Raw genomic sequence first — 23,524 nt, forward strand, 5'->3', positions numbered from 1 at the left:
TCAGATGATATCCACACCTGAGCTGATGCCAGGAAGCTCATGAGACACTTAAGAACATTTTAGGAGATACCATGGGGGAGGTAGGAGATGTAAAATTTTTGTGCTAGCTTTTTGCTAGGAAGTGAATTTCACCTTTTGATTTTACTGAATATTTCCTACATTACTAATTATTAATGAAATTTCAGGGATTACAAGAGTATTACCAATTTTCTTCAAGGTACAAAGAAATTTTGCTACCACTTGAATGGAAGTTACAGAATGCTTGAAATGTTTAAACCTACTAAGGAACAAAACTAGGCCATAATACACTCTGAGACCTCTTAGTATACTTGTCTATTTTAGAGGAAGTATGTAGGTGTCAGTCTTAAAAAGAACTATTGCTTCTTAGACACCTAATAACATGAAGGACTTCTGAATTCCAGAGGATTCTAGCTGACAAATGCTGCTGTCAGTTTGAAATTTCTCCTGTGTCTTCCATATCTTTCTTTGTAAAGCCTTTTTAAAGGTTGTCTGCTGAAGTATTAATGTGGGTAGATGATGAAATGCTGGTAACAGGTTATATACAGAACTAACAGGGTGATCTTGTGGTAGTGCATAGTAAATCCTTCCATGGAAACATGAAGATCTGAGATAGCTTAGGTAGTGTACTGGTTTAATGAGTATGAACATCTCAGACTCTAGTTCTGTACTGCTTTGCTGGAGACTGCTAAATCACCTCCCTGTCACTGAGCTCCCTAAAAAAACAGAATAAATTGTCACTTTGCTTCAGTGGAGAAAAAGAAAAACAGCACAGGAAATAAACTGGTATAGGTGTTGACATTTAAAGCATTTAAGTTATAGTTATATATTATTCCATTAATATATGGACACCAGACAGAATTATAAATATATAAAATAATCCATATGCAATATGCATACATATTTATAAAAATAATAATATAAGTATACAAAAATGCATTTTATTGCTGGCAGTTCAGCAGAACCTATATTCATTTATTTCTTCTCAAGTTATGCAAAAGAGTTGCTTTCTCCTTGTAATTTTTTTATCTAAAGTGGCTTTGTGAACCACCACACTAAGTGGCCCTCTGCCCACAGAAAGTATCTGCAGTTACTTGTCACTTATGATCAGGATGTATAGAGTTCCTAGATTAGTGATCTTTATCCAGCTTGCGTGACATCTCACAATTCCCCCTCAACACTCTCTTTCCCAAGCTGAATTCTCATTCACTTCATACAAAACCAATGCAACTTTTCTCTGACAAATGTAATTTGAGAGTCCTTTAGAAACTGTACATGGTCTTATGAAAATTAATAGGCTTCAATGGCTGAAGACGCAACCAGATTAAAAAATAACATGTATGTGCTGACAGTCTATGGGTGCCTTATGGCAATGCTCGTGCCAGACAAAAAGGGTGCTACTAACTTACCAAGCTGAAATTGTCTATGGATATCATTGCAGGTGTGTATTAGCACACACTGTGTGTGTGTATGTTCCCTGTGGCAATGTAAGATAGCAGATACTTTTGCAGATAATACTGAGAGAAAGGAGATGTCTTACTGTGAAGATGGAAAATTCTACGTGATGGAAGTTGCCTTCATCATTCCTTCGCAATGGGTGTCCTCTCCTGTTCCTAGGCTGTTTCATTATAGTTGTCCTTGGAGCACTCCTTAAATTAAATGAGTATGAGTCGGAAAATGGATTGACAACTGTGGTTATGTCAGTTATTGAAATTAATGTATCTGTGTCTGAAATATATGCTGCTAGCCTCTCTGGTTGTGGATATCTGTGGACATCATGGTTACCTATGGAGAGTTTAGACAATATTTTTTGTCTCTTTGTATTTATTTTAATAATAAAATTTTAATTATTTAATTATTTAAATTTATTTAATTATTTAAATTTTAATTATTTTAATTTAAAGATATCTGTTCTCCAGTTAATATTCAAGTCTGATTCTTAATAATAAAAATGCAATAACTTTACTCACCTTTTAGATATTAAGGCCACTAGCACATACAGTGCTGACCTAAGGAGATCAGTCTGATGACCATCAATAAGCAATGAAAAACTAGTCACCTCTCTTGTGGATGTTAAGCATATAATTAAAGTTTTGGTAGGATTTAGGCAAAAGGAAATGTAAAAAAAATACAAGACTTGAAATGCAAACCATATTCTTTCTAGAAAGAGATTGATGTATTAAATATTTATGCAAACATAATAAATTAGCAAGTGTATGAAAACACTGCTACACCTACATCTCTTTCATATATCATCTTCCTGAAAGAAAGGATTTGCTGCTAAAACAGAATTGGCACTCTGCTATATATTTTTCATAACAGTGGCTACTTACCATTATTCTTTCTATATCCATCCTAATTTAAGTAAAGAATATAGCTAACAATAAGAAGAAACCAATGAATAGTATTTCTGCATAGAAAATGGAAGATATATTTACATCATTGGACACATACTCTGGAAGCACTGAGCTCTTATTAATATAGGGTCAATGTCTTATTTCTATTACCGATCTGTGAATTTAAGTGAATGGCATGTCCCACAACCTTCTGAAAACAACAGATCTATTGCATATTTTAAACCGATTATGAAATTGGTGGTTTTGCCCAATACCACCTATTAGTGTTTTTCTCTAGGACTGTGGTTACACTCTTGAGTAATTCTCACAAGAACTCCAGTGGAAACATCGTATTTTTTTTTTTTAGTGATAAAGTATTACAGAGGTTCCTGAATGTCATATAAGAGATGTATCAAAGTAACATCAGAGTAAGATGAGTTATTTGAATTAGATTATTTTTCAACTATATGACTTTTTTAAAACCAGTGGTGCATAAGCCTATAAGGAAAGTAGGGCATGACTTACTGCTCTTCACTGATGTATACACACGCACTTGGGGTTCATCATGATAAAGACTGCTGTACTCGCTGGCTACACAAGCAAGCTGCAGACTATAAAGTGACTGTTCAGCACTTAGATGTTCCAAAAAGCTCCATCCAAAGTAGAACAGTGTCACTGATTCTGCATGGACTTAGCCATCAATGCTTTAAATGTATAAACTTTGACAGATTCAACTTTTCGGTAATAGAAAGCTGCTTACATAAGTGATTCACAAGACGAATGTAACTACTGTTTGGATTAAATGAGTCAGCCTGGGATTAAAAATGTTTGGATAAGCAGTATAATGTTTACTTCACATGGAATAAATTAGGGATGGTCTAAAATATCCTAAATTAATTAATGAAATAAAGACAGATATAATGAAGATCTTACTTTTTTAACGAAAAAAAAATTTTTTTTTTTGAGATTCAGGGGAAAAAAGAGTAGATTTTAAATTGCCATTTTACTGAAAGCAAAACAAAAATGTATGCAGATCTATTTACTTTGTATTTTTATATTCACCAGGATCAAACTTTATAAAATATTCTCCAAAATATATGGTTCACTGAGAAAAAAAATGAAAAATTCAGATTAAAACAGAAATGTTAACTATTTCTAATATCTGGTTCTCATTTTCAAATAATTATGATTCTTTTGGGATATTAGGTGATCTATTCAAGTAGAGTAACAGGACAGCTAATGTAATAGTACATTTCAGGTTTGTTACATACATGAACATACCTAACAGTTCAATGTTTCTAAAGAAACTGATTCTGTGGACCTCAAAAACTGTCATTACTGTCAGTGGAGCAGGAGCTCACTTTTCATGTGAACCCACAGGAATTAGCTGTAGCTAGGGACCAACAGAATGGATAGGAGTTAGAGGTTGGGTGGATGAGTTAGAGGAACTGAGGGTGAAGGGACATGTAGTTCAGGTACTTATAATCCAAAGATCTGCATATATTGCCAGGACTTGATTTACAGCTTTAAAATCTCCTTTATGTCTGAAGATAACATAAACCATAGAGCTATTAAGACTTTGCTGTTATACATCAAGAACTTCATTGTGTGTTTTCATACCTGAATTGTCTTGCCAAGATGTTGATCTCCCTCCTCCACTCCCTCCCTACAGTGAAAAAGACCACCTGTAAAAATCACATCAGTATTAGAGTATGCTTTTACTGTAGGGTTCACTTGGATTCTTCTGCACTGGAAAACATGTTAAACTAACTCAAGTGAAGAATAATCAGACTTTGAAACAGCACTCAAGTTGTGTGTCTACACACCTCTGTTCTTGTTTGATAATGAAACTAAGATTTCTAGAGGTGTAGCGCCAGAAGATGCTTTGCACTCTTTAAACTTTCTCATATCTGAAGGCATGGGGAAGGATGTCTTTGTTCTTTCTGGTCACAGAAAAGGGATTGTGGAAAGCATTTTAAGACTGGGACCCTTAAGCAGATCTAGTCTGTACTCACAGTGAAGAACGCTTAGGTTAGCAGCTGGCAAATCATGTTAACTGTAATTTTTACCTCTACAGCAGAGAATATCAGTATGATGGACTTTGTGTGCAGGTGGAACTCATATTAGGAGTGACACTTGAATTACAATTTAGATAAAATTCTCAATGCAGACAAGGTTTTACAGGTATGTCTATACAGTACTATCTAATGCTGCAAAGAAACATACGCATTAGCTCAACCATTAAAAGTAATATAACTGCATTAATATAGTTCTCTGATGCCTGATAGGCAGACTATATTTATACCAGAACCGGCCTAGCCTTAGAGTTAGGCTGGTCATTTCATTTAGACACTGTATTGTGCAATGAGGACAATCCCTACAAAGAATATATAGAAAATTCTTCCAGATGTTTTGGGGGGACAATAAATGCTAAGCAGTCTTTATTAATGATAAAAAATGTGTAAACTGAGAGGATAGACGAACTGGAGAACACCTCATTTTCTAATCATCCTCTCTTAGTGACAGCTGACCTGCTTCCCCACTTCCTTGCATCTTGAAAAGCCAGTAATACTTCTGCAAAGAAAGCGTAATGTTCTGAAAGGTAGTATTTTACATCCACTGTGCTCAGTTGAAAATTACTTTATGAGATCTAAGGTAGTGAAGGATTGGACCCAGTGAAGCTACTAATAGTTAAGGCTCATATTTCTACATGACCTGTGATGAAAGAGAAGGAGGTGCAGCATCTCCAGAGACTTGGGGGAATGTTCAGGGAGTGATATAATTAATAACTAATCGTTCCATTTGACAACTCTTAATCTCATTTTCTCAGTCTTGTGTCCTACAGATTATTTATAAGTTAGATTGGTGGTCATAGTAACTATTCCCTTGAGTTTGCAAAGTGAAGTGAGCCTAAAATGACTTCTACTTTTCACAGCAGGGTCAATTGAGCACATCATCCTCCTCAGCAGGATAAAATGAATACTGTGCAGCCTACTCTGGGGTAAATAATTTCTCTTTCATACAATCTTGGTAAATAGACTGTGGAATATTGTAAGTTTAAGAAGGAAAGTACTATCCCTTAGTCTACAGCAAAGCACTCACACAGTTTCAGCTTGTGCTGAACCTCCTCTAAAGGTGACAGGGCCCATCTGTCCACATAACTCCAACATGAAATCACATATCTCCATTGTATACATATGGTGAGAGTCTTATGCACCCTCTCCCTCACCTTGTAACAGAACATTAGTTCTGTGGAGCAAAGGACTTTTTCAAGTCTTTTCACAGCAGAAAAGGAACTGAGACCTCTGTGCAAGCTGTTGAGATGAGATGTAAATTGTCCTTCTGTTCTGAGAAACAACATCTGCATCACAGAGAAGTAAAAAACAACCTTGAGAAGTTAGTTGCATTGCCAAAAACAGTGCTTGTCTTTACTTCTAGATATGTACTCAGTGCAGAGTCAGAAAGTTAAGCTGCAGACCAAAATCCAAAGTGAAATTAATACTTTTATCTTTAACAGGATTGCAGAGTAATTATTTCAGAAAGAACTTCCAGTTAAGGAAACATATATGCCAACAAAAATATATTTCAAGTCACTCACATAGTTGTGACTTGTAGGAGGAAAGCATCATAAAAGCTCATTTTTGCCACCAAATTAACAGTGGATAACAGTTTTTTTCTTTTTAAGTATGGTAGTATAATTTCTCAAACTTTACTTTACAATGCAATTTCTTGCTTCAGAAAAGTCTTCCAAAGGTCTTTTGTGGGCATTGTACTGCTCCCAGGCTTCAAAGCCTGATTTGTACTGATTCATGGGACTGTTTAATCTATGATCCACAAGACCCTTTGGCAAGGAGTTCCACACCTCAACCACACATTACGCAAAGAGCCAAGTCCTTTTATTTATTTCATACCTTGATACTAATAGCTTAATTTGACCCCCACCTAACAGTTTTTTACATTACAAAACATTGTATGATGGTTAACATAAGGATGTTCTTAATACATTACTTCAAATACATTTGTAGTATAAATAAATAAATTTGTTTATTCCAAATTCAGATGTGTTTTGTTTTCTTCACAACATTGCATATTTATTAATAAAATATATAATAATATATTTATTTGTATATATGTATATATACACACATAATAAAATTTAATATTTTATGTGAAACACTGTATACAACACTGTATATTAGGACTGTACAATGCTATTTTACATAGACAGTCAAACAATGACATTCGAATTGTCATGACCTTTTTATCTATATAGTTTATTGGATTGTATGAGATTTTCCTTTTATTTACATTAGATTCATAGAAAGATAGCTCGAGAGGCTAAAGTTAGAAGGATTGTGGCTTATCAGTTTCATTCACCAAATATCTGAAAGCATATTGTTTTACAGGATTAAATGAAAAAACTGAAACAATTCTTATCTGCAGTTTAAAGCAATCTACTTCGAAGAAATGAATGATCTGCAGGTGACTACTAAGGCCGTGTGATTTATTGATTTATTTTTATCGACTTAGCAAGCAGCAGAGCAGAGACAATACTTAGTGACCTGAAGAGAAGAAGCTGAGTCTGCACAGGCGGGTCCGATGTACATTACGCCTCTGTCTTGCAGAAGGGGAGAACACCCTAACCTGTTCCAGCTATTTAGTGGTGGAAGATTTTCATACCTGCGTAAATCATTTAGTTCGTAAATGACACCACGCACCTAAAATCACGAGCTTTCAGGGGGGACGATGGAGACAAACGCAGCCACAAGCCGGGGGTGTCCAGGCAGCCCGGACAGCTGCGCGCAGCCCCGTCGCAGTCCCGGGCCGGTCTGCGCTCCCAGCCGTCAGCGGGCACCGGCGCAGCGGTGCTTCCCGTCCCCCCCTCTGGCTGCGGAGGGTCCAGGCGAGGGCCAGCCCGCGGGACAGCGGAGAGCAAGGGGGTATAGTGGAGGGGATACGGGGGACAGGTGGAAGCGCAGCCAGAGGCAGGCACGGAAGGGACGTTACCTTCCAACACCGAAGGCGGGAAAGTTGGGCGAAGCGGACGAGGAGGGCGGTCAGCGCACCCTGCCGCCTTCCACGGCACGCTCCGCCCGAGGTTGCCGGTGGCAGCCGCCCCTTCTCCCCGCAGGGCGAGGGGCCAGGTCCTCCTCCCCGCCACCGCCCCCGCTCCGGCCCTACCCCTCCTCCGCCCCCTCGTACCGCCTCCCCCCCCCCCGCAGGCGGAGGTGAGCGAGGCGCGGCGCCGACTGCGGCGGCACGGCAGGAGTGGGGCGGCGTGGATCCTGCGCGGCGCCCGTCGGCATCCAGCACCCAGCCCGGCCCAGGGGAGAGCCATGGGGAGCAGCCGCCGCTCCAGCTGCCGCGGAGAAACTCCCCTCCGGATGTCGGCTGCCGGTGGCCTGGTCTGAGGAGGAGGAAGAGGAGGAGGAGGGAGGGAGGGAGGAAGGGAAAGGGCCGTAGCAGCGGCGGACTGTGCAAGTTGTGCTCTACCCTTCTTCTCGCCGGCCCGTCTCCCACCCGCGGAGCAGCATGCGGACTGGCCTCCGCGCTCCGTCAGATGTGCTCTGGCTGCCGCCGCTGCTGCCGCCTTCAGTGCATCCTGCTGCTGGCAGCGCTCACCCGGGCGCTGGATGAGACGGGAGCGGGGAGATCGCTGCTGCGGTTCCGCCCGCTCCTTCATGCGGGCTTCTGCTCCGGCGGGGCCAGCACCGCCGCCGCCGCGGAGGAGCCGGGCTGCCCTCCCTTCCCGCGCCCGCCCGCCCGGGGCTCCCGCATGGCGTGCTACCTGGTCATCAGCTCCCGGCACCTCAGCAACGGGCACTACCGCGGCATCAAAGGCGTCTTCAGGGGACCGCTCTGCAAGAAGGGCGCTCGCTCGCCGGTAACTGCCACCTCCTCGCTCCCTCCCTCACTTGCCCCCCGCACGGTAGGAGCGGTGCGGGCGGATGCCCACGCGGCGGGGCGGCCGGCGCGGCTGCGGGGGGCGCGGTGCGTGGGCTCCGGCTCGGTCCCGCTCTGCGGGGCGGCCGCGTGGGCGCTGCCTCGCCGGGCGGCTCGGAAAAGTTTCTCCGTCGGCGGCTGCCGGCGTGTGGCCGCGGGGAAGGGGCTGGGGGCGGTGCTGGCGCTCCGCGGTGGGGCGGGGGGGGGGGTTGCCGCTTAGCTGGGGCTGTCCGTGGACCGCGGCTCGGGTTCGTGCCCACGGAGAGGTTAATTTCTGACGCTTTGCAGGGAAGTTGGAGGCTGGTAGAAGGGAAGGCGCCGTGTCGGCTCCAGGTGTCGCGGTTTAGTACCTTGTCCAAGGTTTTGACGCGGCGGAGGAGGGAAGCGATCATCCTTCTGGTTTCGCCTGCAAAAAAATGCACTTGCGAGTTTGGCTGCGGCGTGTTGTGAACTACCTGTCGAGACCGACATCTAGGCAGAACACGCGTGAAGTTTGGGGCGGTCCTGCGGTGACTGCAGACCCGTTGAGCTACTGTAGACGGTCTCCGTGAGTCGCTAAAGGCGTTTCGTAGGGGCAAGTGGTTGTCCTGGGCTGCGTGGCTCGGTTGTCCTGGTCTCCACCGAGGGGTGAGGGGCAGTGGGGTGCCGGGAGAGCCGCCGAGAGGAGGGCGTCCGGGCGCCTGTGAAGTCGCGCTGCCTTTCCTCCGCCTCTCCGCGGTGTCATTGGTATCACAACCGCGTCCGTAGTCTCGACTGGACTTTCCCTGTCACTGTGCCCGGTCTCAGTATGTGACATACGGAGGGGAACGGCCCTGCCACCCACCCGTACCGGCACCAGTACCGGGGGCACCTTGAAACCACGGTGGGACTTTGGCAGTGCCGTGTTATGCCTCGTAGCACACCTGCGCTCTAAATACCTTTAGGAAACGAAAGTCTCTGATTTCGGTTTCTTGACTTTCAATGGTAGAAAGTGACAAATATTTCATTACACTTTCAAAATACCTTCTGTGTTGTGCATCAGAACTCTGATAGCACCTGCGGGTTCTTCCCTTGTACTGCTGTATCTGTCGTGAGCAATATAATACAACTGTGCCGCAGGTATCATCGATTAGACAGTGGCTAAGCTGTGTTTGTGTTCTCTGACCCGTGGAGCTGATCCACCTTCGTGTGTGGAACCTCCCAAAATGCAGGACACGTTAACTGTACAAAATCAGATCCAAAGGAAAAGATGTTAAAGATCTAAAATGGGAACGATCTTAATTGTAAATACTTTTTATTTAGTAGAACTTTAACAACTGATGGTCAAGTCGTGTCAGAAATAAAAGAATATAGTGCCCTGCAAATAGCATTACGCTTCAAATCCTTCACTTTCCAATTTCTTTCCCTTTCTTTCTAACTACCTGCATAGGAGTATGCACACCACTCCTCTCATTCTAAATACTTAATAAAATTGTCTGACTTCACTAGCGAACCATCGTTTTAAACATTGTCCTTTTACCAGGTGGGAGTAATTTTTGTTCATATGCAGGTAACAGAGAAGAAGACAAAAAAAAATTGTATTGGTGTTTCTTATTACTTAAAGATGCATTTTTTAAAAAGAGTTTTGCTTTATGTTGAAGCATCTTAGTTCTAAGCCAAGTATCTGGGGTTTAGTAGAAAAGAAAAAAAAATTACAAAATTGAAAATAAACTCAAATCTCTTTCACTGTATAGAAAAATTCTTTCATATGAGCTTTCCAGAGTTTGAAAAAAGTAGCAAGAGCACTTTGTATTGCTTTTCACTAAGGCAGAACTACTTGTTTCTGAGATTCATATGACCAGGAGTTGGTATGCTTTATATGTTTTGGGACCATTTCTATATAAAGAACTGAATTTTAGCAATCCTTAGCTTTAATTCCAAAGTCTTGAGGGAAAACTCATTTGTCTACACACATTTCTATTTCTTCTTTTCTTTATTTTTGCCTTTTTTAGTGGCTACTCTTTGCAGCTAGTCAGGCTTTTGAGGTCATAGGCTGGGCCCTGTGGAGAGGGAGTATTGGGCAGCTCGTGGGGGTAAAGGTGCTTGATAATGTTTAATGCTGGGTAATTTTAGCTCTATAACTCTTTTATGTGTTTTATATTTATGATTTACTACTGATTTATATATGCTATTTTCTTATTTTGATACATCAGTCCAGACTTTAGGAGATAAATAAGGGATGCTTAGTTGACAAAGAGGATAATAGTTTGCTATTAAATACTGACAGCAGTGAGTAATCTATATGTGCCTACAACTTTATGACTTTCCAGATGATATCCTTCTTGCCTATCAGTGTGCATAAAGTTGGGAACAGTGAACAGCTGACAACACCATCCTGATACATTTTTGCATTATGGATGTGGGAGTCATGCATATTGAAATTTCATATTGACTGAGGTAGTAAAATTGTTTTAAGCATGAAAAATGCCCCACACAATGCAAACAAACCCTCCAACTATTGAGTTAAACTTGGGACCACTTCTTATTCATCAGAGGGAAGTCTTAAGCAAGTGGCCTTTATTTGTATTCCCTGTGCTGTGCTTTTATTTAATACCTCCTGATTATAACTTTGAAAGATACAAGTTACGTCTTGCAGTCTTTTTTAAAATGCTGAATTGGAAGCAACCTTGAAGATTCAATTTTATAGTTTGTATCATTAAACAATCTTATATTTTTACACTATGAGTGATCTTATGCATGAGCCTACACGGTCTTTAATGGATAACATGTACCTTTCTATATTTAAAGTGTTCTGTATTAACAGACCATGAAATGTCAGTAGACTTAAGGCTATGCTTTAAGAAATGAGAACAGTGGTGAATATTTTAAATACCTTTATCAAATTTCATGGTTATATGAACAAGGATTTTTTCAGTCTTGGTGTTTGTGTAGTAGTTATTTAGCATACTTCATTGTTACTGTGCCACAAACAATTTTGATCCTTCTTCCTGGTATGCAGAGAGACCTTTAGCTGCAGCAGTACTAAGGAAAACAAGATATGGAGGACTACAAAGGTAATGCACTTTGTGCGTGTCAGTGTGTAGAGACATGGTCATAAAATCTTTTAAAAATTCTACCTTTCCTTTGCCCACTTTCACAAATCGGAAAGGGACTTTAGCTATGAATATAGTGAAGCTGTCCTCTGAAGTTGTGGTAATGAATTCAGAAAGAGTGGAATTAGTAGCAGTGAATCCTGTATCAATGGAGTTGTGATGGAGTTGCACCGGGAAGGAAATGCTGAGTTTGAACATGATGCCAACATTACTAAGGATAATGGACAGTAAGCCGAAGAAGGAAGCTGCTTACTTTAGAGACTTGATTCTGTGCTTTGAGCTTTTATATTTTGTTTGAAAAGTTATATTCATGAACATATTATGAGCAAGTTTTCTGTCTCTGAAAATTTCTGTTTAGGGAAATGAATTATGCTACAGAGATATTACTTACACCTCAGACTGATGATATTGTCTACAGGATTTCTGAGTCCTGGATAGATTACATTGATTGGTGTAGTGGTTTTATTTTTGCAGTCATGGTAGGTCTGCTGTAATATACACCTGAAGCCCAACCTACTCAGAGATTTACTGCCATGGTTCACAAGCCTAGCTAAGCTGACGTGGAAAAGGACTCTGCTGTGAAACTTTCAAAGAAACTCTTCCAGGATACAGCAGCAAATGGTACTGGGAATTCAGCAGATGGCCCCCTTGCTTCTGAATAATTTCTGAGCAAAAGATGTTATTAGGGTGCACTGTTCTGCTTGTGGCTTTTTAAGATAAGATATAAACAGAATCTCGTTTACTACTGGTATTTAAAGATCCCTTTGTATTTCGAAGGAAATAGAAGGCTCAGAAGACCCAGTGCCTTAGCCAATTTCTGACTCGGCTAATTATTTTTCTTCCATTGTTCCCTGCAGCTTCAGATGAATACAGTATTTTTCACGTTCTTCTCTAAGCTGTTTTCTAATAAGACTGTCAAGCAACTGCTCCGTTGCACTTAGTGCTTACCTAAGTTCTTTGGGATGCGGGGTGTGGGAAAGGCTTCTTGTCTGTTACAGAAAGCCACCTTTTAAAAAGCACAGCTCTCATCCCGTGTCCAGAGGCTCCAATAGTTCTAATTAAGTAGAGGTACTTGGAAATAATGACTGTTTAATTGATACTGAGACACAAGCAAGCTGTTTCAGCACTAATGCAAATATAACCAGGTCTGAGTAGCACGTTAGCACTCTCTGTAGCAGATAACAACACTAGGCACGTGGAAACTTCTTTGAAAACTTAAGTGAGCCTGAGGACCGAACGACTCTAAATAGAGAACAGGAGGGGCACGGCATGGGCAGCTCTCTCCATCTGCCTGAGCTTAATTGGGAAACACTAGCACAACCAAGTCTGCCACAAAGAATGACAGTGTTGTGTTTGCCACCAGAGAGAAGAGACATGTGCCAAGCACAGTTGTCAGAAAGCAATTTAAGGGCTAGACATGCTGGATGTGTATCGTGTGAAATATGGTCTAGGTGGCAGCAGGTTAAAAGGAGCATCCACCGTATATCTGTGGTTAGCTGGAAGACCAAATAACTTGCGGGTTTCTGACTATAAACAAGTCATCCTTCAGTACTGTGACTGTACCCTCAACAGCATTGAAAGCAGAGAGGAAGGGTATGCTCTAGGCATTACCAAGGAAAATGCACGAAGTGTGAAATTTAAGCAAAGAAATATACTATAAAGGGACCGATAATGAGCCAGCAGCTCTAATAAACAGTCCTTCTACAAAAGGAAAGGCGGGAAAAGAATTCCCAACTGTACTAACAAAATCTTGTAGAAAGAAAAAAAGGGAGAAATAGTAAAGAAAATGGTACTTCACTTTTCTGTGCCAAAAAGTCTCTGGCAGCTGCCTCCAGCAGAAGTGGCTGCCTGCCAGGGGGATCCTGTGTGCTCTTCTGAAAGCATGGAGCTGGCTTACCAAGGTATCTGCCTTAAACAAACCAAGGCAGGCACTCCAGCTTAACTATTTCTGATCTCATTGATTCCTGGCAATTTGTGCCTCAGAGTGGGCTGAGTGTGTTCCCTACCAGCCCTACTGCTCCACTGTGCTGGAGAATATGAGCATTCCTGCAGCCCACACTCAACCTTATGGTGACGTTATTTCCTGAGTTCATGGTTCTGTTACAATACTTTCTGTGCAATTCTGCAACACGTGAGAGAGAGAAAGAACTTTCAGAAAACAGGAATGTTCTTTTTGTCACATATAGCCTTGCTGCTCGTGCCTTGTATTAAATCTGTTTTTGTGGAATGTATCACTTCTGAGCATATTTTGATCCCAGTTCAGTGAGTGGGTAGCACTTTGTATATAGCATTACAATTAAATTTAATCATCTTCAACCAATTTCTGCTGGGGCCATTTCTTTCATCCACAATTAGCAGTAATGTTAAACAGGTGCTTTATGTCTGAGAGTGCCTTTCCAGCATTCTAATATTTTTATTGGTCCCTCAATTGAGTTCTTAAAACCAGATCGATTTATCTGTTATTTTTCATGTGGCAGTGCTTGTTTGTTCATTAGTTTCAGAGTTATTGCTGTTGCATCCATTTGCATTCTCACTTTCAGTTTATATGCCTTTTACTCATCTAGAGCACAGCAGTTTAGTGGGCATTTTTAATTTTTTTTTCTTTTTTTTTAATTCTGTGCTGTGTACAAGTTTGAAAATGAATGTAGAGACCTAGTGTTTGTGAAACAGGTACTCCCTTGGATGGTGGGTTGAGGTGTTAACCATGCTCAATGCCTTAGAGATTTTCTCTGCCTCTTCCTACCCTGTTTTCTGGACTCCTGCCTCCATGCGCTGTCCATGGTAAGTGCTCGCTGGGCTTTGCTGGGGAGGATGCTCCAGCTCCTTTCTCCATCTAAATGACTGTTTTGTTTTGACCATTAGCAACTAAATTAACTGAATAACTTTTGTTTATGCAAATACTTTCATATGAGATTAGATTCCTTGAAAAAAAACTGTGTTCAAAAGAATTTCATGGTCTGAATCGAGTTATTCCCTCTAAAAAGGGTTTGCAAAAGATCCCTGTAAGAGGTATCTAAATGGAGAAGGAAAACAAAGCTTTTAAAGACTGGCCAAAATGTATGCATTTTTCCCTACTTGGGTTTCCCTAGGGGACTGTATAGCCTTTCGCTACAAGGCTTGGGGTTTTTAGTTTGTTGGGGTTTTTTTGGGGTTTTTTTTTGTTTTTTTTTTTTTTTTTAGTGGTTTTTTTTGTGTTTAATATGAAAAAACTTTGTTAAGTCTTTTTATTACATCACAACTGATCACTTTAGAAGACTAAAGTCATCATTACCTGCAAATCTAATTTTTCTCACTTGTCCTGGGGAAAATATAGACTTTTCCATTGAAAAAAATAGAAATTAGAAAAGTTTTTATCTTCCTGCTGAAACACTATTATTTTAAAATGCCACAGAGGTACACTGTGGAAGATTTAGTTTTACTGCTTTATGTGTCTGTCCATCTGTATAAACTTGATTTCTTATGTGGACATACCTTCCGTAATGCCTTCAAGGTTTTCACTCTGAAAGACAGAGGATCACATTTGTTACAACAGAGAGCAGAAGCTGTCAACCTTCTTTTAGAGTTCAAGAGTTAAGAGTGGAAGTTTTGTATACCTACAACAGTAAAAAAAATTAAATCTTGGATTAGGGATTATTTGTATAAAAGGTCAAATTAAGTTTATTACAAGGTCAAATTAATGTCAAAGAGAAGGGCAGTTGCACGCATGGACCTGCAGGAACCAGAATTCACAACGTAACACACAGTACCATTAGAATCCAGTTTGACCCTCCGAGGAATTAAGCAGTCTTCACTGGAGAATAAGTCATTTTGCAAATATATGTGCATGCAAAAGTCTATGCACGTAAACATTTCTGAATGGCAATTAGAAGATCCTTTAAAAGAACTTTTTAGCATTCACACTGACAGTTGTAAGCACTGTTTTGTGAAAATTCAACCTGCTCCTCTGTTAGCCTTTGAACCTTTAAAACTCTGAATGAACCATATTAAAATGGCTTGATTTATGATGATAATCTGCATAGGTGATACCAGGGGCAGATATCTAGGGTTCTGCATTTCTGTATTTTATGTGGGCACATATCACTGCTTGTCTTGTACAATCAACTACAGCGCATGAGTAGCAAGATTTGTCATGGGGTATGTACAGATTCCTAAAAATGCCGTTCACTGTGTAGAATGCATTGCTCTGTACCCAGTGGGAAGGCACTCTAATGATAGTTTGTTTTTTTTTTTAAAGGCTTTATTTATGTGCATACTGGATAAGGTGTAAACATCATCATCATCAAAATTTTGTCCCAGTTTCATAGTTATGCATAATGATAATTGGCAAGCTGGTTCAAGTAAGATGGAACTATTGCTGCAAGATTGCGTGCAGCTCTGAAACAATTCATGCATTAATCAACTCTAATTGATATCAATTTTTCAATTGATGTTTTCCCTGGAACACATTCTAAAACAGATTTAGTGCTTTTTTGTCAACAGAAATATTCTCTCTATATTCTGCTCAGACTGAGAGCTGTATTTGGGGTCATTGAGGAGATTCTCAGTTGTGATCAGCTGTAAATCTACAGCCTGAATTTCCAACTCAGACTGTAACATGAGAAAGGCTTTTGAAACTGGATTAAAAAGTGTAAAAACGGAACTCCCTAAAATACACCCTTTGATAGCAAAATAGGTGGTAGATTAGATTTTGGGGTTAAAATCATAAATTTAATCTGTCTGAATACTGCGATCAGAAGGTCTATTAGAAATGAAAATTCTTATCTTTATTAAGGTGTTTTGAGCTTTTTTTTTCAATGAAAAGTTTTCATATTCAGATTTTAATAAATCTAATTTTAGTAACTTTTGTTGGTTTCAGAAGTTATTAGTACAAATTATTTGTCTATACTAATTTTCATTTTTCTGTGCTTCAGTGTAAGTATGACTTTCTGTGAGGTGTGTAAAACTCTGAACATGGACTTTATTGGGAGATCTAAGAAGAAGCAGAACGTGTATATTTTGCCACCCTATGTTAGACATTGAAAAATCAAATTATAATCTTGATATTTTGAGCCTGTTCTTGTCTGTGTTTGCAAGAAGCTTCTGGTGATGCATTGCAGGTGTAGGAACAAAAAATCCAGGATTCCCACAAGCCATGTGGCTACAGGTCTGTGCCAATCAGCAGCTGAGAGGTGTACCCATCATCTCAGCACAGACTGAGATGCCTGCCTGCTGGCAGACTGAATGGCTGCCTGGTTCAATGGGCAACAGATCAGAAATTGTCGCATAACTACTGAGGATTAGTTCAGAAAATGAAACTAAAAAACGCAGTCATGTAGGTCCCCATAGAGCAAAAGTAAAAAACTCACAATGTGATGTGTATGCCAGTAGTTTGTGCGTACCAAGTAATAAATACACATCCCGTAAGTGTCACTGAATACATATTCCGGTTCTCCTGGCTGTCTGAATGCTTAACTGCCGTCCTTATAAGGCCTTGCTAGTGCTGCTCTTCCTGCATAGAAGTCCAAGGTTGTTATGTTGTATGCATCTACATAGACACTAGCATTTCCTTTCTTTAGTGTTTTGGTGTGCACTTACTTCACCTTAAAGAGAAGATAGCAAAACCCATGTGAAAAAAAATTAAGTGGGACAAATGAAGAAAGGTTGGTACTATATACAAAGATTTCAAATCTTCATTGGAATGATAAATATATCCTTGGCTATTAAGTGTGGAAAAGAGGTGATGTAAGAAACAATGTTGGAGACACTGATCATTCAGAAAATAAACATCACTTTGAAAAAGTTCTGTTTCTGGGAGTGAGTGATAAATTTTTGTGATTACTAATAATCAATGAAAAAAATCACAGATATGTGCTTTTTGATGCAGATGTTGTATTTGCATGCTCTAAAAAACAATTACATTGAAATAACTGTTGCATATGTAAACCTCCTGATTTTATATTTTGCTCATCTTCTGCTGAAGACCTGTTTATAACCAGTGTATTGTATACCATGTGGAACAGGAGTTTTTTATTGTGTATATGTACTCTACAATATATATGTTTTATTGCTTAGCATTATAATAAGCATCTTTTAGATGTTAAACTGCAGAACATATAGATGCAATATTGTGGTTATTTATCTCAGAAGTAAACCTTCCCCTCAAAATAAACAAAAAATAGTCTTCAAATTTATTACCTAGAAGACATGTCTTATTTGAAAATGATAACACTTGGTGGAGAAAGATACGCCTTTCATTTTGTCTAGGTTAATAAATCTGTGCAGCACAGGTTTAGAACTGTCTTATTATTGGGGACAAGTTTTCATTCTGTGAAGTTAAAAAAAAAAAAACATTGACAGCACTGGGCTTTTCTATTATATAACACAGATATGATGACTGAAATAGAGGGTTATATCCATGTGTCATATTATGACTTCTGATGGGGAAAGGATAGTAAAGCAAATAAATTTTGGATTGGGTTTTTGTGGGTTTTGTTTGTTTGGAAGGTTTTTGTTTGTTTCTTTGTTTGTTTGTTTGTTTTACAGCTGTCTGCTAGCCTTGGTTCATAATATTATTTTTTTGCCTTAAAGAATGACTGACCTAGTAGGTGATTGAATTTGATATCTGTGGGTTGTGGAATCAGCCTTTAAATATTTATGTTGCTTTGCATACTTGACAGCTTTCATTAGTAAAGATCATTATAAACAGTAAATTGGAAGAAATTAAAAAAATTGCTATCCTTGAAAGGGGTTTAAACAAGTTTACAGAATGAATTAACAGAGCCTGCATAATCTTCACAATCAATAAAAAACAAAGGCAGAGAAATGTGCTTAAAATCCAAGGCAAAAATATTTTGTTTCCACTGTGTATTCTTGAAGACTCACTTCTTAAGGTATAGCAAATGAGACCTAATGAATATGTACACCTATAAATATTCCAGTAGAAAAACAGTTTTTAAGGCCTTTCTTTTTAAATTTGGAGTTCATCAGTAAACTTCAGTAATAGGGACCCTGAACACCTTTTCCCTCTACCCAAATACAGCTCCTTATGCCATTTCCCAACATGCATCCTGCAGTAATATTATTTTCCTGATGATCTGACTAGCAGTGTCTGAAGAATAAAGTTATCATTTGAGAAAAAGTGCTAGAAATATGTATTTTTAGAAACTCTTTTAGCTGCTGTGACTTATCATTGTACCAAGCAATACAGTAACCTTGGATAATTAAAAAAAAAATAAATCCAGAACTTACCAACACCCCAAACTATGTCCCCAAACATATGAAAATAATCAGAGTTAGAAGGTGAGATCATCATGGATGTGGTGAATCCACTGAGAGCTTTTGTTCCTATGTCTGTTCAGATAAAGTTCAGTTCTTGACCTTCTACTTTCCTGGGAGCCATTATAGAAATCCTAATTGGCTTCCTGATGGCCTCTTAAGAGTAATAACTGATTAAGTAATTGTAGCACCTTATGCTGAAGTGTTTTAAATACATAAAGTCTTCTGAGCTGTCTCCCTATAAAGAAAGGCATGGCTGCTCAACTTATATTACAAAAGAAACTCTTGCTTTCTGTCATCGTTATGTATTTAGCTATGTTTAGACTTCTAACCTCTGGCTAATAAGGATGGTGACTGCAGGCATTAGACAGCTTTAAAAAGATTGATGCTTTTGATTACAGCATACTATAGGATAAATTGTAGGGTTCAAATCTCTCACAGGGTTAAAAGGGATATATGGTATCTGAAGAAGCATAAAGGTGTCAATTTTCTACTTGATGGTACTAATATATTTTGATAAGATCTGCAAATTAATAATGAGCCCTCAAGTACAGTGATTAAGTTATGCAATTGTACACTGTACTTCACAGTGAGGAGAAGAAACAATAAAAATGTGAATACTTGTCTCTGCTCTGAAAGACAGTGAACAAAGACTTGTAGGTGTTACGGCTGGCAGGTGTGGAGAGGACTTGGTTTTCAGAAGTGACTGGCAAGAGGAATGAAAGTGGGATAGTAAATGTTAACAAAGAGGTTAATTGCAAAGTAAATGAGTTTGCTGTAGAGAGCGCTGAGGCTCAGATCCTCAAAAGCAGTGTGTGCATTAGTAAATAACACCAGGGAATGTGCCAGGCATTGGAGCTTAGTCAGCTAAACTATGAAATTGTGAGCATTGTTTCCAGTATGCTTGTGGTGTTTAACAAGAAGCACTGTCCCTGACAGTGGAGAGGGTTTGGGAACTAGGATAGGACAGAAACATTACCAGCATGCAGTTTCAGTTCCAAGAGGGTTTAATGGCACTGACATGAGCTGCTCAGTAAAGGCAGGTAAAAGCCTCCCTTCTTTTTTTATCTGGCTTTGAAATCCTTCCCCCATATGGAGCTGCAAACCAACTACAGGGCACATTGTCCAGATGCTGTTTTTCCCAAAACTATAATTGGGCATTGAGAAAATGGTGGGTGCTGTAAGTCAAAATTGTGGTGGGAAGCATTATAAAAAACCAGTGGTGATGGTTGTGTACTAGTGCTTGAGTCAACATCCTGGCTCTGCTTACTAGAATGAGTGTAGTCTGGACTCCAGCTCCCATTAAGCTGTGCAGAAGATAGGACTGTATGTTGGAGTGTTGGGACATCTGAAGATTGAAAGGTAGTGGCTGGATCTCCTGACAGCAGTGTAGTGTTTGGATCAGATGGAGTGGCTGGATTTTCTCACAAATCCCACTACAAATCTGTCTTGTGCTCCTGACAGGAGGATTCCCAGTAAATGTGTTATGCATATGCTGACTGAATGAGAGAAAGTTCAGCTTAACCACTCATGCAACAAACATCAAAGATAAAGAGCAGATGAGAGGATATTGGTGAATCATAATGAGCTTCTTGGAGTACTTTCTGTAGTTTCTTCAAGCATCCTTAAAATTCACAGGGAGAAGTGCACAGTGACTGATTGTTCAGGGCAGGACTATAGCTTGTGTAAATCAATCTGTTTAACTGATTGAATTTGCAAAGGCTGTTTTATGCCAGCATGGATCTGGTCCTCAGATTTTATTTAAATTTTGTTTAGTTAGTAGTCTGGCTAAAGTTAGTGAAATACTGGTTATGAGGTCCTCCAAGGTTAAGGCATGACTGTGATTCAGTCACAGAATTTCAATTCGAAGGAAAATGCAACTATGCTGCAAAAATGAAACCTTGTATATTTTTGCTGGACTCTGTACAGTGACTGTCTTTTACAGTGCTGGTTAATTGCAAACCATGCTGCTCTAGCACAGGTATTCAAGCAGTCAGCGTAACACCTTTCTTTTTATGGAACATGTCTTTGATTAGCACACTTCCCTGAGAGCACACACAACTTCCTTCCACGTTCCTTATCCTCATAGCAGGTAGGTGTTCATTAAGAAGGACAAGTACAGGTTATTCACTGTGGGGTGATGTTATACTAGACATTTTAGAGGCTCATCATACTAACATCGGGGTCACTTACTTTTAGGATCCAAATTTCTGGTTGGAATATATCAGATCTTAGTAAAAGATGCACATAAATCACTTTTTAATCTTTTCAAAAGACAAAAAGCTCGACAGAAGTCAGTTGAAACTTTTGCTGCGTTTTTTAAGTGTGAATTAGTGATCAGACAATATCTCAATATTAATATTAGTCACTAACTTAGTATCATCTTAATATCTGAATATTAAGCTAATATCCCATTTTCTGCTGTTTTAATTTTTTTGCATAAGTAAGTGACTAGGCCAGTAAAGAGCAGCTATTTACCTCATGAAGTGATTAGTTTCTTATGGAGGACAAGTGTCATTTTCAGGTTTAATTTGAAATCTATTGCATTATACTTTATTAACAATATAAGATGGATTTTCTGCATTTTTATGTTTAGCTATCCTATTAGAGATTTCTGTTTGTTTCTTTTCCTCTTAATTACAGTGTTGCCACGCCATTAATTTCCTCTAACATAATATGTACCAGAAACTTGCCAAGTCATTATCTGTAAGGCTGCTTGCGGAGGAATCCTGCTCTTTAATGACTTTAGTGGGACCCTGCCCTCAGGTAAAATAGGAGGGCTGGCGTTTATTTCCTCATAAGATATCTCTCTTCGCAAGAGTAGAGTCACTGTGCAGTTTCAGTCTTGCAGATGAGGGCACACAAGGGCTGCTGTGAGAATTTGTATGACTGCAGGCCACTGAGTGGTGGAAAGCTTTTGATTTTGGTGCTTTGCTGAACAAAAGGGATTTACTTTTGGGACATCTTGCTACTTCCTGTTGTTGATTGCACCATTAAGCAAGTGAGAGATGGAGTTATCTTGCTTTATTACCTGAAGATGGTAAATATTTCTGCTGTAATACTAAGTGATGATCTGATGAGTCTGGAAAATTACAATGAGAAAATAGAGTCTGGGAAAAAAACTTCTGTGGATATGCCAGAGATTTAGTGAGACTGCTTCAGTTTCTCTAACTGGAGTGGATTTATATGATAGCTTTCTGCTGGACCATCTCTTGGTATATCTGCTAGCAGAGCTACGTTCCATGCACTGTGGTATCTGGTAGTCAGTGCTCTCTGTCTCTGTCCAGATGTTCAGGAGGAAACTCGCAGGAGAACATGGAAGATGGAATGGTAAAGTTGCTCATCCAGAGCAACTCTCATGCCAGAGATGCACTTGGAGTTCATCATGGTTCAGCAGGCAGGGGTTAATGTGGAGAACTGCCTTGGGAAGGTGAAAGGGACAGGAAAAAAAGGGGAAGCAAACTATAGAAAACACATTTTTATTTTCCATTTGTTTTGCTTTCATCTGATATCATGCTAGAGAAAAGGTATTCATCCATGGCCAAAGGTCTGCAACATGACAGTAGATCTAAAATAATTGACACAAAGAAGTAAAAGCTTTGAAAAACAGAATTTTAGCACTTTTGAATGAGGATTTTTTTTCTCTGTGTAGCTGGCTAATGAACTAGTCCACAACTGCAGCTGGAAATGGACTCAACTCTCTCGCTGGGATATTTAGCCTTCTGGCATTGGTTTAATCCTACCCCCAAAGCAATTGAAACACAGATACAGATTACATAAGATTTTAGTTAATTTATGTGTAGTTAGTCTACATGTATGTATGGCTTATGGGCTATGTAGTGGAAGTAGGGTTGGTTTTAGAATGCAGATGAGTGAACTCATGCCTCCCTTGCATGACTGTAATTCCAGTGTTATTATTAGTGTGTGTAAACTATAAACTTTTGCTCTGTTAGCACAGTGAGTGTGTTTATTACAAACTAAAAGTCTGAGAAAATGCACCTTTTGTCAGGAAAAAATGGAGTTCCCCTCTTCAGGTATAATGCTGAGAATGATTTTGCATGAAGGAGGGAATGAATCAATAGCTTTTCTAGTTACGGGAACACAACTTTTCGTGGTAGGTATGCCCCTAGAAAGCATAGTTTTTAGGTAGGAATGTGCAATAATTTATGTCTGAGGCATTCGTTAATATTGTCAAAGCATCATGGGTGCTCCGATTGCCGATGGCAGGTTGGGGACAAGAAGGCATCAGCAGGTTGCTGTTCCCTCCCTGCACTGAAGGGTGGCATTGTACACAGCGGGAGGTCAGAAAGGTACATTATTTCCACTGCTAGTACAGGAAAATCTGTGCTTCTCATAGTAATTTCAAGGAGTTTTACTGAGCTCGATGCTCATGATTGTGAGCAGAATCTCTTGAAAAAATGTTTATAAAGAATCCTGTCTCTGATGCAATTACTCTGCCATATGCAATGGCACATCTTCCTCATTCTAGGAACATTTTATCCTCCCAGGGGCATTTAAGAGCAAATACTACCAGAAGTACAAAATTAACGTATCAAATTAATTTTGTGTTATATGCACACAGTGATGGATAATGTCAGTTCAGGACTTGATCCTGCATATGCTGAAATTGAGAAGATTTCTTGGTGTTATTTTGGTTTATGATTGGCACATAAAGGTCTCTTGATCTTTTTCCTAGTTGTAGAAAACCCCATATTATTAAATAAGTATAGGCATAGCATATTAACAAAAAACAATGGCAAATAAAGAATACCTTAAATTTTCCTGTAAGGAGTATAATACCAAATTTATAGCAACAGTTTTTATTTTCATGAAGAAAAAATACATTTGCAGTCCTATAATTATGTTCTGAAACAGAAAGTCAGATTACTTTCAGGTCATTAT

General features: G+C 39.5%; 2 protein-coding genes across 3 annotated transcripts in view; one reads left to right on the forward strand and one right to left on the reverse strand.

The window, feature by feature from the left end:
- Positions 1-267: 267 nt before the first annotated feature.
- LOC113945379 (translation initiation factor IF-2-like) lies at positions 268-7,888 on the reverse strand. The gene is made up of 5 exons (XM_027639463.1): positions 7,848-7,888; positions 7,362-7,761; positions 3,975-4,039; positions 1,559-1,667; positions 268-734 (listed from the first exon to the last, which is right to left on the reverse strand). The coding sequence occupies exons 1-5, from the start codon at positions 7,886-7,888 to the stop codon at positions 723-725; spliced, it is 627 nt and encodes a 208-aa protein (XP_027495264.1). The 3' UTR covers positions 268-722.
- Positions 7,889-7,895: 7 nt separating this feature from the next.
- The window catches only part of ZNF804B (zinc finger protein 804B), a 235,803-nt gene continuing 220,174 nt past the window's right edge, over positions 7,896-23,524 (forward strand). The window contains exon 1 of one of the 2 annotated variants that reach the window (XM_027639290.1): positions 7,896-8,283. In XM_027639290.1, the coding sequence (XP_027495091.1) occupies positions 7,915-8,283 (369 nt within the window). In that variant the 5' untranslated portion in view covers positions 7,896-7,914. The remainder of the gene's footprint in view (positions 8,284-23,524) is intronic. The other variant, XM_027639291.1, reaches the window with a different exon arrangement.

This window comes from Corapipo altera, unplaced genomic scaffold, assembly GCF_003945725.1.
Source record: "Corapipo altera isolate COAL_440 unplaced genomic scaffold, ASM394572v1 44, whole genome shotgun sequence".
Taxonomy (NCBI): domain Eukaryota; kingdom Metazoa; phylum Chordata; class Aves; order Passeriformes; family Pipridae; genus Corapipo; species Corapipo altera.